This window comes from Dunckerocampus dactyliophorus, chromosome 9 (genome assembly GCF_027744805.1).
Source record: "Dunckerocampus dactyliophorus isolate RoL2022-P2 chromosome 9, RoL_Ddac_1.1, whole genome shotgun sequence".
NCBI lineage: Eukaryota > Metazoa > Chordata > Actinopteri > Syngnathiformes > Syngnathidae > Dunckerocampus > Dunckerocampus dactyliophorus.
In genome coordinates, this window is record NC_072827.1 from 26,205,773 (window position 1) to 26,222,375 (window position 16,603).

At 42.9% G+C, this 16,603-nt stretch overlaps 2 protein-coding genes across 4 annotated transcripts; one reads left to right on the top strand and one right to left on the bottom strand.

Annotated features, from left to right (window-relative positions):
• The first annotated feature begins 877 nt into the window (after positions 1-877).
• On the top strand, positions 878-4,150 carry LOC129188071 (ermin-like). The gene is made up of 2 exons (XM_054788070.1): positions 878-1,516; positions 1,592-4,150. Exons 1-2 carry the CDS (start codon positions 1,063-1,065, stop codon positions 1,879-1,881), a joined length of 744 nt encoding a protein of 247 aa, XP_054644045.1. The 5' UTR covers positions 878-1,062; the 3' UTR covers positions 1,882-4,150.
• LOC129188070 (polypeptide N-acetylgalactosaminyltransferase 5) lies at positions 3,855-15,199 on the bottom strand. 3 transcript variants are annotated; one of them, XM_054788069.1, is made up of 12 exons: positions 15,116-15,199; positions 13,246-13,596; positions 12,379-13,149; positions 12,129-12,295; positions 10,844-10,963; positions 10,385-10,520; positions 10,177-10,296; positions 9,979-10,096; positions 7,632-7,961; positions 7,471-7,551; positions 7,228-7,380; positions 3,855-4,804 (listed from the first exon to the last, which is right to left on the bottom strand). In XM_054788069.1, exons 2-12 carry the CDS (start codon positions 13,260-13,262, stop codon positions 4,664-4,666), a joined length of 2,154 nt encoding a protein of 717 aa, XP_054644044.1. In that variant the 5' UTR covers positions 13,263-13,596; positions 15,116-15,199; the 3' UTR covers positions 3,855-4,663. The 3 variants fall into 3 exon arrangements, with proteins under 3 accessions (XP_054644044.1, XP_054644042.1, XP_054644043.1); XM_054788067.1 differs by having other exon boundaries at positions 3,856-4,804; positions 12,379-13,596; positions 15,116-15,198; XM_054788068.1 differs by lacking the exon at positions 15,116-15,199 and having other exon boundaries at positions 3,856-4,804; positions 12,379-13,603.
• Positions 15,200-16,603: the final 1,404 nt, after the last annotated feature.

Genomic DNA, 16,603 nt, shown 5'->3' on the forward strand with positions numbered 1-16,603 from the left:
GATATGGCTGAAAAAGTTTGAATTTATACAAAGAAACTCATTTTTACACGTGTATGACAGTTAAGAGTGTTCAACGTTGTTGCCTTCAGCAAGCATGCTTACCGCCACCTCCCTCTGGAAGCTATACATCCGTCAGTTGTCAAATGTTACTGACAACGCTGTTGACCAGTCCAGGGTGTACCCCTCCCTCTTGCTAGAAGTCAGATGAGATGGGCCCCAAATGGATGGCTGGACGGATGAAAACATTGCCTATTGTAAATTAATTGGAAGTCAACCATTGTCCCGGAACGGAATGTGTTCAAAATGACCATACTGACACGGATATAAGGTGGTGTTTTTTTTCCTGTGGGGGAAAAAAAAGTCTGAAAAAGACCACTTGTCTTATATCTGGGGTCTAGAGATCTATAGATGCAAACCAGCAGGTGGCACCAAATGACTTCTACCCAAACCAGTTAATGCTTTTTGTGCTGTCACTCACACAATCTGGAGATATGCAGTTGCAGCAGAGAACTCCTGGAAAAGATTAGTTAGCAAACAACAAAGGAGGCGTTATGGTGCTAATTTTAAGATAATGGTTATCAATGAAGCAGAGTTATTGATAATCGTAAGTTCGGTGGATGCGCATCTTTTTAAAAAGAAACTTTTTCTTATATACTAATTAAAATTACATTTTTGGATGAAAGCCTACAAAACGTTGTAGAATGCGACGGGACACGTAAGCACACTATGGTAAACCTATGGGAGAATGTTAATCCCCACTGGAAACGTTGCAGGAAGAAGATTGGTCACCCAGGAAAGATTACAGATTGGATACAATCACTCTGTATGTTGCCTGAGCCTGAGTCACAAAGAGGCTTTGTTGGGCCCACAACAAAAACTCTGTTCATTGGGCGAGTCAACACAAACAATTGGACAACAACGGAGAGCTTAGTGCAGCGGACCACCATTTATGGTACAAGAGCAAGTATTTAGCAAACCTATTGGTACAGGAATGGTATGCCTAAGGATGCTGGACCTGTGACTCAATCAGCAGAACCGCACCAAGTTGGCTGTTTTTGAAAGATGGAGATGCAGGACAGCCCAAAAGCAGCGGATTACCAAGTGGAGGAAGACATAATGGCATCGCAGGTACTCGAGATCATTTGTGGATTCGGCGCTGAGACCCTTCGAAGCCCAGACCCAGAGGAGATAGATGTGTGGTCAGTAGAGGAGGGAGATGACTCTGTGTTCTACAGCGATGAAGAGCAAACCCAGGAACACATTAAAGCAAACAGATCTCGTGATACTGGCAGATGCAGGCGTCTTTATAACAGCGAGGCGGCCAGCGTTGATGCTCAACCCTCAGAGAGGAATGAAGGTGCTCTGCAGGTGCTTTGGACCGAAGCAGAGGCAGGCAAGGAGCCCCGGGCTTTGGAAACTGAGCAGAGGTGTCCAGAGGTGGAGACTCATGAGGGCGACTCTCCTGAGTTAAACTGCAAGCCAGAAAGGTCCGAGGACCGTGCTTCATCAGATGAAGGTAAGCAAGCACAATCAAAGTGAGCACTGAATTGATGGAGGATTTTCAGGAGAAACATCTTTCATTCCATGTAAGAGGAGCGGAGACGGGCTCCAGATGTGGAAAGCATCTCGAACCAGCTTGGCTCAGGCTCTGAGTCAGAGGAGTCGTCCGACATCGACGATCCCGATGTCCCACCGCTGGACCCCGTTCCTGGCTACTCCACTCTGCCTCTGCCAAAGAAGTCGCCAAACAACCTTGGACGCCAGAAAACCTTCAACCACCTCTTGGCCTCCAAATACAGCTCCGTCTCCTACCGCAAGATCCGTCGAGGAAACACCCGCCAGAAGATCGAGGAGTTTGAGTACATCATGATGAATTTGTAGTTGCTCATTTACACGTCTAAATTTTAAAATGCACCCGTTACTCGGCCTGTTTTGATCCCATGTAGAGAATTTAGTCGGACTTTACACATAACTACTGACCTGACCTGAATATAAGACAACCTCTGGGGTTGTCGAAAGGGTGTCAACTTTCTCATCTGCTAATTCTGCTTCATTATCTTAAAATTAGCATCATAACTCCTCCTCTGTTGTTTGCTAACTTTAAGACACTTTTTCCAGCATAGCATATCTCCAGCTCACTGGTGTGTGAGTGACCGGAAGAAAAGCATTCACTCTCGTCGTTTGGCGCCACCTGTTGGTTTGCATGGCAAGACAAGGCAAGGCAAGTTTATTTAAAGAGCACCGTTCGTACACAAGGTAAATCAAAGTGCTTTACAGAAAAGAAGGCTAGAAACAAAATCATTCTAAAATCAAAGTTCCATAAATGATTCCATAAAACAAAAAAAATTAAGAATGGAGAGTGCAGATAAAATAGTTTCAGTTGTCATATGCATGGTTGAATAGACGTGTTTTCAGCTTGGATTTCAACGTTGCCAAAATTGAGGATTGTCACACATCTTCTGGAAGACTGTTTCAGATTTTGGCAGCATAAAACTGAAATGCAGCCTCACCATGTTTAGTCCTGACTCTGGGCACCCGCAGGAGACCCGTCCCTGGGCTTCTGGGCTTCAGCCTGCTGGATGTCAATCTCTGGATGTTAGATGTAAGATGTGCAGTCTTTTTCAGTCATTTTTTTCTGGGGATAAATATCTTACAAGGTGGTTAGCATACGCATGCTTTTTCATACTTAATATTGTCTATTAAGATCTTAGCTTCGACCAGTCCGGGGGGTGCACCCCACCACTCGCCCAAAGACATCTGGGATAGGCTCCAGCACACCCTAGTGAGGACAAGCGGTACAGAAAATGGATGGATGGATGATGTTAGCGGGTTGTATTTTAGTAGTAGTAGTCGTAGTTATTTGGTTATTACGTGTTTTACAGTGGAACCTTGGTTAGCGTACGCCTCGGTTAGCGTGTTAACATCAAATATTTACGACAAAATGTTGCCATGGTTTGTGCACATTTTCCAGTTAGCGTACAATATGGCATGTGTCTTGTGTTATTAAAACACTGCGTGAGTGCACGGAAACAGTAACCGGAGGTCGGCTCCAGCGCCTGTCAAGTTCTTTTGCTAACTGACAAAAGTCACAAGTTTAAAAAATGTCAACACATAACACATTTTTATAGTTTTACATTCATAAAACAGTTCTAAATGCATATCAATGATGAATGAAAGGGATAAATTAGCATTTAAGATGATTTTTACTTTCACTGAGACAAAAACATGATGTGAGATCAACACAGACACCACCTTCGTGTTTTGCTATGAATTATTTCTTGAATTTAATAGTGTTGCTGAATTTCTTATCAAAATGCTGACACTTGCCACTTTACTTGGCTTCATTTGGGCTTACTTTGCAGCCATGATCAATGAGAAAAGCACAGACCTGAGGTGAGTAACGCTACTGAATTCAAGAAATGACTCATGGCAAAACACAAAGGTGGTCTCTGTATTGATCTTGCTGCCACATTGTGTCTTTGGCTCATGTCGTCAATGTGACCTTGTGTGTTCATATGCTCACGATCCTTCTTCCAACTCTTCCTATCACTGTGAAGCAGAATTCACCAAGCGTTGGATTGCTCACCCGCTAATACTTAAGTATCACGTAGGGAACGTGAGCTGGTTTAGACCGTCACAGCTTAGTTTTACCCAACTGATGACGCGTTGTTGCAATGTGTTGTCTTTCATTCATAATTTCTATGGATTTTTGTGCATTTAGAATTGCTTCCTGCATGGAAAACTATTAGTTGTAAAACGATAAAAACACGTTTTCTTTTAACATTTTTGGCTTTCTGCAATGGATTAATTGGATTTGCTTTATTTCTTATGGGAAAAATTGATACAGTTAGCGTACATTTTAGCTGGAGTCGGACCTTCTGCTGCGGATTAATGATTCTAACCAAGGCTCCACTGCATTAGGGGCATTATGGTAATATGCACAATTTAATTTACAAAAAAGGAGAGACATACACTGCTTTATTTTGAGAAGTGTTTACAATGGTTAATATTTTGTATATCCCTGCTAAATACTTTAAAATGCTTTGCTCTTGATGTACAAATCCACAGTCAAGCAGCTCAGGGCTTTAGGTCTTAATGTTAAACAATGGATGTGAAATAAACAGATAGCGTTTCAACTCAGCCTTTGGTCATTTTATTTGCATGTTTTTGCAAAATGTTCTGTGGACTTGTTAAGGTCACACAATCACGATTAAAGGCCTCCCTCTAGTGACACAACACCACAATACAATTTCCACCACCCAATTAATGCAGCGTTTAAAACCACAGTGGTTTTACCTCAAGTAAACACCTTTAAAAAAATAACAGCCCGCTTAACATGTTTTATACCAACTTCTAAATCATTATTTAGTGTGAGACATTCACAGGAAACATGAGGCACGTAGTTGGTGGTCAGTAGCTGGATGCTACTTAGTGTAGAGTGTATCAAATGTGCAACCTCAATTGGAACGCAGGCACTTCAAAAGTATATACACAGGCAATGGAGTCATAAAGGACAGAGGATGATATCAAAACGTCATGAAAACATTGCACATCAACACGCACGCACGCACACGTACACACACACAGGCTCCGAGGGAAGACGTGCAGCACAATAATGCTGAAGGCATCTTCTCGTGCAGGTTTGACAGCATGTCAAGTCTCTTCACTGAGAGAAGTAGTCTGTAAACTTCCATTTCTGGTAGGCACTTTTGGCTACGCACGGGGCGAGGCGAAGTTTTTCACTGCGATGGACCGCTTCCAGGCACACGTGGTTGGGAGAAAACTCGAGGACAAAGTGGTCGGGCTAGACAAAGACAAGGAAGACGACACCTTGTAATTGTTATCAGAGCTAATTACTCTGCACTTCTAAGAACACAACAACAGTGGGAAGTAGCAATGAGAATTTTAGGCTATGTTGACATGGGAACGTTCTTTTTTTTTTTGGCAGGTTGACAAAAACATAAAAAATTAAAATCAGATCTACGCCAGTGTCTGATTAGTAAATATTAAATAATAATAGTAACAGCTTGTGTAGACTGACGACAAAGTGGAATTACCTCTGCAAATTTTATGGAGTAATAAGACACATTTTCAGATTTTCCCACTCTGGAAGCAGTTTTCCAAAAACACCCAAAACACCACTGCCGTATGGATGAAGGCTGAAACATTTCGACCTGAAAATGTTCCCGTGTGGATAGCATCTTAGACATGGTGCACTAGCTTCAGAAAATAAAGAAAAAAACTGCTAAACAAACCGCAGTTATGTCAAAGGAAAAATGAATCGTTTTTTTAGTTCCTACAGAGACAGAGTAAACAAAAAAACTTCCAGAAAATCAGTTTTTCAGGGAGCAGGGGAAGCCCCAACTGTGCCGTTCATCCTGCTGAACAAGTTAGTCATAAAATATAAGTAGTGTAGCCTCTGGTTGTTAAAGCAGAACACCAACCTGCTGTGTCGTACAGAGTTACTTATAAGAGTGAAAGTGGAAGAACAAATACGCTTAACAAACTCCTCAACTGCAAAGATAACACCTCAGCCTCATTCACCGTCAACAAATGCAACCACAAAAACTGACTCCATCTACAACTTCCTACCCGCACTTCCCTCTTCCCATGTCTCCTCCCTCCCCTCCGTTCCCTTATCACCTCTCTCCTCTACAAATTTGCAGCTCCACTAATGTCCCAGCGTCTCTCAAACTGATCGCCATTATCCTCATCCTCAAGACACCTGGACTCAATCCTGATGATCTCAACCTTCAGTCCGTATCAAACCTACCTTTCTTCTCCAAGGTTCTTGAATGTGCTGCTGCCCCCCAAATCAAGACCCATGTCACCAACAACAAACTCTATGAACAATTACAATCTGGATCTGCACTCACCATAGCACAAAAACTGCCCTCCTCAAGGTCACAAACCACCTCCTCCTCTCTTCCCACTCTAGCCTACTCTCTGTTCTCATTCTCTTGGACCTCACTGGTGCTTTTGACACAATCGACCATTCCATTCTGCTTTCCCGCCTAAAATCTTGTCTGCACATCACAGACAACACCCTCACCTGTCTGACATCTTATGTCACAGACCCAAAGCAGTTAATCTTTTTCAGATAACGGCCACCCTCTCCCAAGGCGTCCCTCAAGGTTCAGTGCTTGGTCCTCTCCCCCTCATCCTCTACCTCCTCCCCCCGTCAGATTATCCATCGCCACGATCTCAGTTGTCACCGTTACGCCGATGACATCCAACTTTACACATCCACTAAATTTATCAAGCCTCAGGCTTGTTTTTCTGATATTAGCTTCTGGATGAAAACAAATGTCCTTAAACTCAACTGTACCGAATCCGACATCCTCATAATAGGCCCCAACTCACCTCAACAGCCAAAGGCTCTCCTTTGACAACTCCACCCTCTCACCCTTACCCCACTAAACTCACCTTCTCCCAACACATTAAAGCAGTCACTAAAACATCCTTCGAGAAAATCGCCCGCCTTCGCCCCTCTCTCTCTTTCTCTGCAGCTGAAACCCTCATTCATGCATTCATCACATCACACTTTGACTACTGTAAAAGCATTCTTTATGGCACACCCACCAATCTCCTTAAACTCGCAAACACTTCAAAGCTCTACTGCTTGCCTCCTCACCTGTCCTCCTCCCCCGTCCTTCAGAATCTCCATAATCTTCAGAAGCTCCCATTCCCTCACCGTATCCGATTCAAAATCCTCTTCCTCATCCCTAAAGCACTCCACAACCAGGCCCCCTCTCACCTTAAAGACTTGCTCCGCCCCGACACGTCTTCCTGTACCCTCCGCTCCTCAGATGCAAACCTCCTGACTCTCCCCAGGACAAAGCACTTTTGGAGGAGACAGAACCTTATCTGTTGCCGCCCCCTTCCTTTGGAACTCAGTTACGCCACACGTCTGTGACACTGCTGACCTTACCACTTTCAAGACTCACTTAAAAACACACCTGTTCTGCAATGCTTTTAACTGATAGCTCTTTTAAAAACGTACGTATTTTGTAAAACATCACATTGCAATCTCTTAATCTTGTTTTTGTATGAACTTTTAACTGTATTTGTTGTGAACTCTGCTTTTTGGTTTTCACTTTCGACTGTTATTTTGCTATTTTGTACACTTACATTTGTTGTTGTGGTTTTTGAAAAGGGCTCTATAAATAAAATGTATTATTATTATTATTATTTAAGGGTGAACGCCCAAGCCTGAGTGCAACCTACCAGTTCAGAGTTGGACGATTTGTGAAGCCAGCGTTGTCCAGGATTGGCACGGTCACATGACTCTATAACTAAGCTGTGGTATTTGACCTGAGGTGCAACACACAGGTCCTGCTGGCGGATGTGCTTCAGCCAGGTGTAATTAAATTGCTGACTCTGTGAAAGCACAAAGTACAAAGCAGTTTGAGGCACTTTAAATGCATATGCAATACATCGCTGAGCTTTCTAGGGCAAAATCAAACCTACTTGGTTTAGTAAGTCACACATTTCAAAGGAGAGAGAATCTTTCTTCAGACTGAGACATTTTCTTAACCCCCGATTGTAGACCTGCAGTAAATCAAAGGCAATCCAAGTTGCATATAAAGTATACAATGATCTAATTATCAACCCTGCAAAAATGAACTTACAAGGCCTTTAGCTTTGAGTAACGGAGTAACCATCTCTGGATACACATTATCCAGGTACCATTTGAAGCTCTTGCACTTGAGTCTGTTCCTCAGCTCGATCTGCTCGGTGAGGTTGCCCACGTCAATGACGCTTTTGTCCAACAGGTGGTGGTAGCCATGGCCGTAGAAAAGCTCCTTGTACTCGTCAAGCCAGACTTCAGCAACCCTGGCTAAGTTGCGCTCCACCGTCTTCTGTCTGTCCTTTGGGAATTTGTACGGGTTCTGTCCCCGGAAGATGTGTCCCACTCGAGAGCAGGGGATGATCTTAATTTCACCCCCACACATCCAAATCTGTTCAGTGTTTAATAGAAGGAAGACATTATTTGGACAAATGCACTATGATAATAACATATTTCTGTATAACTTTTTTTTTTTTTTACACAAATAATTTTCCACACTAGAATGCATTCTCTTTAATCTCCATTGTAAACCGCTTTACAGATGATATGTCTCCTCTGCAGGCCTTTGCTGTTTTTTTTTGTGTTGAATTTTATTTCTACAATGTGCCATGGACGCATTACAAACGAGCCACGGGCCACAAATGGCTGCTGGCCCGCACTTTGGACACCCCTGCTTTTATAGCTTTGTCACAGTTGAGCGCGTGATGTGACGTCACCTCACCTCTGTGAGTAACCACAACTCTAGTCGACTATTTACTAACTCCTAACTAACTTGCCCTGACAGTCCAGCCGCAGCTCTAAGATGTTTTTTTTGAAGGTGCGTGTTTGAACTCGAAGCTGAAACCAATGAAATGCAACAAAATGCATCTCAGCAGGGAAGTGTATATGTGTATTCAAGGGGCAAAATGTGTTTGTGGGTCCACTAGTGGCACCACCTGGTATTGCTTTCATTTACTTCAGGTGTGGTATACTGACCACTTACTGTACACATGACTGTACTCCTTCCCATCCAACCGACAGCATCTTTAAGTATGTGAATGATACCACTGTGGTTGGGCTCATCTACAATGAGGACGAGACAGCAAAAAGGGTGTAGATAGTCCCCTTAGTGCCTGGCAAACACTGAACGTCCACAAGACAAAAGAACTGATTGTGGACTTCAGCAAGCACAGACGGGACCACATCGCCCTCCTCATAAATAGAGAACGTGTGGATACTGTGACCACATTCAGGTTCCTGGGCACCGAAATCTCAGAGGACCTCTTCTGGAACCGAAACATCACGGCTCTGGTGAAAAAAGCCAAGCAGTGGTTGCACTTACTAGATTGCTCTCAGGAAGAACAGGAAACTGCTCCTGGACTTCTATCACTCCTTCGTGGAGAGCTCACACACTGTGGGAGTATGAGATGGCCTGGCTCCACAGCTCAGAACAGGAAGGAGGTGCAGAGAGTCATTAACTCTGCCCAGGAAATCATCGGCTGCTCTCTGCCGTCCTGGACGACACATCCAGATCCTTCTGCAGCTGGAAAACCAAGGCCATCACAGGGGATCCCGCCCACCACGTATATGCCTTGTTGCCCCCTAGAACGTGCTTCAGGTCAATCAAGTCCCACACAAGTAGACTAATAGTTTCTACCTCTGTGTCATAAGGACTGAAAGCACACAACCACATACCTCCAAATAAAGCTCCAAGGACCATTTTTTAATGATCTTTCTACCTCATGTTTAAAAGCAACGCGTTAACAGCATTACGTTAAAATTTTCAGTGTAATTAACGCATTCACACCAAATCACACTTGTTAAGAGGTGTGGTAGCCGAGCGTCCCTATTCCCTCCCAATCCGCGTGGGAGTGGTAAGTTTTTGACTTCTTACTTTGTCCTTCTTCCCAACTCTGTTTTAAACACGTTCTTAAGTTTAGAACATATGCACTGGAAGCTAAGTCGTTAGCTCAGTAGCTTGCTACACACTAAGAGCAGTGGCCGTCTCTTCTGTCCCTGTATCGATCTGATCTGTGCATTCGTGTTGCGCAATGTGGTGTAAACAAAGAATAATAGGAGAGTAAAGATGTGTGAGGGGTTGGAAAGGGGTGCTCTTTCATGTTTACAGGGCTCTAATAATAGTAGAAACTGTATTTAGAAAGTCATAAACAGGTTTATTAATATTGAATCCTACTTCGCAGAAATTCACTTATCACGGTCGGGTTTGGAACCAATCAACTGTGATCAACTTGATTAATCTTATATAAAAAATGTAATCCTTTGACAGTCCTTATACATACATATAAACTTTCATATCCATATTTGCATTTGCCATGATAATAAAATGATTAAAAATAAATGTATTCTTATTCTATTCTAGTCCAAATTTGTTAAATAACTGGTTAAGGTGTGTCTTGATTAAGGTGTACCTTAAATGAAATCTCCATGTTCTCTCCACCCCACACGTCCAAGCCTGGATCGTAGGCGCCAAGTTCATAGAAGTATTGTCTGTCGATGGAGAAAAGTCCTCCAGCCATAACGGGACATCTGTGAGATTTAAACAAAACATCCCGACAGTGACTGTCACAAAAAGCTTAAAATAACAGCGCAAGAGGGTGTCTGGGTACCTGATAGGATCAGCCTCGGTCATATTATTCTTCTTAATATACTTGCTGGATAGAGTGCTCCAGCCGAACACCAGAGGCCATTTGAAAATGCCTCTCTGAAAGTTGTCAACCATCTTATAACTAAAGGAGAATTCAAAATAAAACTGTACAGTAAAAAAAATGACCTCTTCAACACTACATGCACAGTTATCTAACTGACTGGTGTCACCTCATGTCCTGGTCACTGATGACATCGATGACTGGACAGGACACCTTCCTGCGATCCAGGTAGACCTGTTCCAGCAGAGGCTCCAGCCAGCCCACGTTGCATTCAACATGCGAGTCGAGGAAGGTAAGCACTTCACCTAAGAGCAAAGCAAACATCCTGTTCTGCTGAAATAACCACATGTACCTGGACAGCTGGATTACACACTCTTATGTTGACATTAGACAGATGCCTGTGCTCAGTTTGTAGTTTTTCCACATACTGGGGAAGTCTGTCAATTACACACAAAATACCATTTTCAATGTGTACTATTTGGGTGTATGTTACATCTGAGTAGGAAATGACCATAATCAGAGACGCATGTTATTTATTAATGAGATAGGTAAGACTGTTCTTCATTGAACCGCATTGCAAATTGCTAAGTAGATGCACTTCCTGTACAACGCCAAGAGCAGGACACACCTTTAGCAACAGCTGCTCCAGCCAACCGGGCCCTGATCAGGCCTTGTCGCTCCTTCAGACGAATGATTCGGACTTTGGGAAACTGGGACATGTACTTGTCAAGCTGATCCTTGAGGTAATCTGCATGGGTTATTAAAGTTTAGAGGTCAAACTCCAGCATACTTGACAAAATTGGAAAGCAAACAAGGTGAATAGAGACTGAAAAACACATCTGCCACACTATTAGGTAAACCTGTACACTCTGACTCAATGATATTATGCATGGTATATTGCTAGTAAGGCTAATTTTTTGGCAGCCACTGTCAGAGAGGTATTGGTGCAACAATATGTTTGTTATTTTGGTAGAGTTTATGAATATGTATTGTGGCAGAATTCCACTGTATTATACTGGACACCTACATGAAAGGGGCAAAATATTACGAACACCCTGCAGTTTGATGCAGCGCAGTTCTCTTTGGCCCCATGGTGGGTTATTTTGCAGCTGTACTCCATACTGCTAAACTACTAATAACCACACTGAAACATAAACACTGTATTGGCCCAAATGTAAGACAACCAGGCCTATAAGACAAACTCAAAACTCCATCCATCCATTTTCTATACCGCTTCTCTTCTTTTAGTGTCGCCGGAGCATGCTGGAGCCTATCCCAGCTGACTTCGGGTGACAGGCGGGGTACACCCTGGACTGGTCGCCAGCCAATCACAGGGCACATATAGACAAACAACCATTCACACTCACATTCATCCAATTTCGCCAAGTCGTCAATTAACCTAACATGCATGTTTTTGAAATGTGGGAGGAAACCGGAGTACCAGGAGAAAACCCACACACGCACGGGGAGAACATGCAAACTCCACACAGAAATGCCGAAGGGAGAATCGAACCTAGGTCTTCCCAATCTCCAGACTGTTACTGTGTTGGCCAACATGCTAACCACTAGACTAGAAATGTGTATACACTTGTGTATACACATCTTAATTATTTTCAAAGTCTGTGAAATCATTAATAGATTATAATAAAAGCTGCTCGACAGTTACTTGATGCTTCATTTATTACCATTATATTCAAACCCATCCATCCATCCATTTTCTATGCCGCTTATCCTCATTAGCCTTCAGACATTTTTTATTTTAGATTCGGGTCAATATGGTTGCAGCTCTTTCTCAGTGTCACTCAAAACTAAGCTTGGTACATCTCCTGTATTGCACAACGTTGGGTTGTGCAGGTGTACCAAATGAAGTGTCATCTGAGTGTGTCGGCTACAAGCGAGCCACCTTTATTTACCTTTGGTGCTGAAGTCGTCCACAAGAATGATCTCCTTGAGGAGGTGCGGCGGTGATCGATTGAGGACGCTGTGGACGGAGCGCAGCAGGGTGGACCACACCTCGTCCACAAAGCAGAAGATCACACTGGTGGAAGGCAGGTCATCGTGGACCAGATGGCGGGCACAGCTGGGGACCGGAGTACGTCACATAGAATGAGTCAGCTTTGATGAGCAGTGTTATCAGACAGCTAACATATGGATGGGACTCACATGTCAGGCCTGGTGTCAGGAATGGCTCGGTCCACTGGGATCTGGTCGCTCAGGTAGACATTAAAATAGCCCTCATCCCATCGCTTTTTCACCTCTGCCTCATTGTCGCTGGGAACTACGGCCGCTTGGCCAAACTGGCCAATGGCAGTGGGGTCTCTGGGGGCACCAGTCACATCGAGGGACAGCACCTTGTGGACACCTGCTTTTCTAGACACTGTTGAATTCTGATAACTTTGTGATAACATCTTGGTGTGGTTCTCCTCCTTAAATACTAGTGTCTTTGTTCCAGGTGTGTGTGTTCTTTTAACAGGGGGTTCCTCCTTTGTATCCTGGTGCTGCTTGGACTCATCTTTAACATGCTGTGCAGTCTTCATCGGCTTGATTTCTGCATCCTTGCGCCCATCAACAGTATCCTGCGTTACAATGGAGCTCTCTGCAATGGAGTTATTCTTTACTGTGATGTTCTCCAATAGCGGTGCGTCATTCTCAAGTAAATCCACAGGCTTTTTAGCAGGAGCCACCAGACTCACAGTTTTATTACTATGATTTTCTTGCAAATTTGAGTTCTGCTCCTTATGTCTCCTACCACCTTGTCTGTAGATCCTGGTTATGTCAGAACTAACAGCGCCTTTGTCCTCCTCCGGTATCACAGCTGAGTCCATCCTCAGCACAGGGGACCTGAAGTCCCTATTCTGGGTTATCTTGGCCTGCTGCTTGAGGAGCTCCTTCTCCCGGATCACTCGCTCCTTCAGCAGCTGAAGGTTGAATTCACTGAAAGACAGGCGGAGGACAGCAATGTCCAGCAGGAGCCAAATGACAGAAGCCACGAACACAAAGGCCAGAACCCGACCACTACCCCGCAAGTACCTCCGAAACGTCATCATTGTGCCCTGTCCTGAAAAAAACAACAACAAAAAAAACACGACAGATGTCAAAGTACCACGCTTAGTGGGTGGAAACTGGGTTCTCGGTTAAAGTGTCCTTCCCACGGAGAAGTTAGCTGCCTGCGTGGCATGCTACGAATAAGACACGGAACCACTTCACAGAAAGATCTACCGGTCCAGCTACCAACTTGTTTCACATTACCACCTCCCTAGGGTCACATTAAAGTTGCTGTAGAATTCACACAAACTTCTTTCCCATTCTGATTTCTCCACGCAGAGAGTTTCACGCCACTCCACTCTGATTGGACAAATGGCTCCAGATAACAGCAACAAGCTGGGGGAACACAACAGGAAAAGAGCTCTGAATTTCAAAATAACACAAGACGCTTACTGAACAGCAAGTTGTCCGGGGTGGCTAGGAGAGAAAAAGCATAACTTTTAAAATATAATTTCAAATAAATTATTCAATGGGGTTCACCCATAAGTTATGTGCACAGTATATTAGCAGAGCACGGCAGGAAATAGTACTGTCTTTCAAAATAAGTTACTGTGACTACGCACAGATTGAATTTGCCAGGGGCACAAACGGAAACGTTTGACTTTCAAAGGAAAACTCAAGGTGCGATAGTGAGCATCTTTAAGTTAATTGTGTTTTTGCACGTTTGTGAGTGTAGATGTATTACTGCTGCATAATACCGAGTGTTCGCAATGATAGTCACTTACCTTGAGAACGCAAATTAATGTGATGTTAATCTCTTCTGTATTTGCTAACTGGAAGAGACTTAATTAAGAGCGTGCTCTCAGGTGTGTTTGAAATGTTAGGAATTTGGCGGTAGAGATTGTATGAGTATGTCAGTAATGCAAACATGCACACATTCATTCCAGGTGGCAAACATAATGACGTGCTGGGTGTGATTCATTAAACTTTCGGGTAAGACCAGTTCCTTTACACCTTTCGAAAGGTAGTTTAACCTGTTAAACGACTATCATTATCATTACCACTGGCCAACACAACTACGATTAAAGGGTATCATTGTGTCGTCAACCATTTTAGCTAATGTTTCTTAAATGCATTGTGTATCTATTAAAGGCGCCATAATGCAACTGGCTCAACATTCCATTTTTTCCACCTAAAACCAGAGATGTGGACTCGAGTCATGTGGCTTAGACTGGAGTCACAATTTTGATGACTTTGTACTCTACTTGACAATATTGCAACTCGCCTTGGACTTTGACGTAAATGACTCGGGACTTAACTAACAGCAGGTTGAGTAAAATCCCCATTCAAAGGATTCATCTAACGTGACCAGTGTTCTATTATTTCTAGCAAGACAGCAAATTTTCCCACAGAACCTTTCACATTGAATGCATCTATTAAAGGGATAGTTCGGCTTCATCTTGCGCCTCAGCCAAACACAGCTGCAGATGTAACCAGTGAGTTAACCCTTATAACAAGAGGGCGACCCGGGCCCTTTTCTTATGCACCGTTTTGTCTACTTAATCTAGGTTGGCTGATGTTTTGTTCAAGCTACGGTGGATTAATGGTAGCATATCAGGTGTGAGTGTGATTGACTGACAAGGGCCCCCTAAAATAAGTAAAAATTAGAATATGTTTTTTATATCTCGGATGAGAATATTTATTTCAAAAATAGTCAGGCAACGATCAAAAACAATTTCCTTGTTTTTACTCGTTGGCAATAAAAATGTAATATCCACACTGACCAAAAGGTAAACATCCATATTGGTTGACCATCCCAATATATCTGCATTAAATGCTCTTACCGGTGACTGAGCTTAGCAGTAATGGTAAACTCAATTCCTTTTACTCACTCAAGAACTCATGAGTTACTCACTGAAGTGAACTGGGTACTCGAGCCACTCCTCACAAGCACATGTGCAGAAACTCACACATGCGCAAAGTCCCCTCATTGAAAACAGACTTGTCCCGCGTTTAATCACAGCCTCCCCCCACCCATCATTCTTCCGCTAAGTGTTGTATCGAAGTGGACCTACGTGTTGTATTTTGAAAGCAGTTGTGCTGGGTTGTATACTGTGCTCCTGTATAGTTCCTCTTCAGGGCAGTTCTTGTGCATCATGCACGCAACGTAAATGTCCACCAGATGGCGCACGGTGACAGCGCCACAAATGTTCTTGTCAATGGCTTCTCAAATTGTGGGATGAATACCACTGGTGGTACACAAGTTCCATCTAGTGGTGCAATGTTAACAACAGGTTTGCTGTAATGTAGATTTTTCTATTTTACACAGTAAAAACACATTAGACAATGTTGTAGTAAAATTAGCTCAATGACTGTTTTATACTTTGGTTAACTTATCAGGTAAAAACAGCTTGCAGTGTTGTACAACTGCAATGCATTGATACAGAGAACTGAGTGATATTTGATTACATTATGAAGCCACATGATATGACAACATAATGAGAAACACCTCACAGTAAGATGCAGTGCCGTTTAAAATCACAGCAAACTATACGCATAATAAAAACGTGAACTAAATGTCCTCATTAAATTGTGCTGGTGAACCTACTGGTGTGGATGGGAAATGTAAATGGGGAAAACTCTGACAATGGAACTGTACTTACAGTAAACCTGAGTGCATGTTTGGGATTTGTGTGTGTATAAAACATGTGCGTGCTTTGTACATTGTGTAGTCTTCATAATAATTGTACATTGTGTAGTCTTCATAATAACAAAATACATTTTTCTGTGGGTCTTTATTTCCGACTGGACATGTACTGTGCAGCATTAATGAAATTAAACTGAGATTTGCAAGTCTTTAACAATGTAAATATGTTTATCTGGCTTTCTCCTGTCCCTAGCACACAATATTTTTCCTAACAGGTGCCGCTTATCCTGTTCTGCACTTCCAGGAAACAAATATAGAAAAATTATGGAAATCAAATAAACAGTAGTGGCTTGCTTGCGACATAAATGACACAAAAATACAAACACGAACTTTACCTAGCCACATACCTTCACTTGTAACAAAGTGCATAAGGAGTGTGACTGTACATGACAGGCAGAAAAACGTACTTTTTCCAGTGTGTTGGGCGTGGAAAGCAACGCGTCAAATCTCCCCTCTAAACAGCATACAAGCGTTGCAGGCATGCCCATAATATCGGTGTGTGTGTGTGTGTGTGTGTATATGTGTGTGTGTGTATATATATATATATATATATATATATATATAATTATTTTTTTTTCTGCAACACATGGCCCATGGTTGTGAACACGTGCAACGTGTTAGTTTGACCTTCAAGCAATTAGGGCAAAAGTGCTGAGAAGATCAATAAAACACATTCATAAAGAGAAACTAGATTGT

Coding starts and splice junctions, on each gene's coding strand:
- LOC129188070 (XM_054788067.1), bottom strand. CDS start 13,262: ATGATGACGTTTCGGAGGTACTTGCGGGGTAGTGGTCGGGTTCTGGCC. Junction 10,097..10,176: donor ACCGAGGCTGATCCTATCAG/GTACCCAGACAC, acceptor TAAATCTCACAG/ATGTCCCGTTATGGCTGGAG. Junction 7,381..7,470: donor TGTGTGACTTACTAAACCAA/GTAGGTTTGATT, acceptor GTGCTTTCACAG/AGTCAGCAATTTAATTACAC.
- LOC129188071 (XM_054788070.1), top strand. CDS start 1,063: ATGGAGATGCAGGACAGCCCAAAAGCAGCGGATTACCAAGTGGAGGAA. Junction 1,517..1,591: donor CCGTGCTTCATCAGATGAAG/GTAAGCAAGCAC, acceptor ATTCCATGTAAG/AGGAGCGGAGACGGGCTCCA.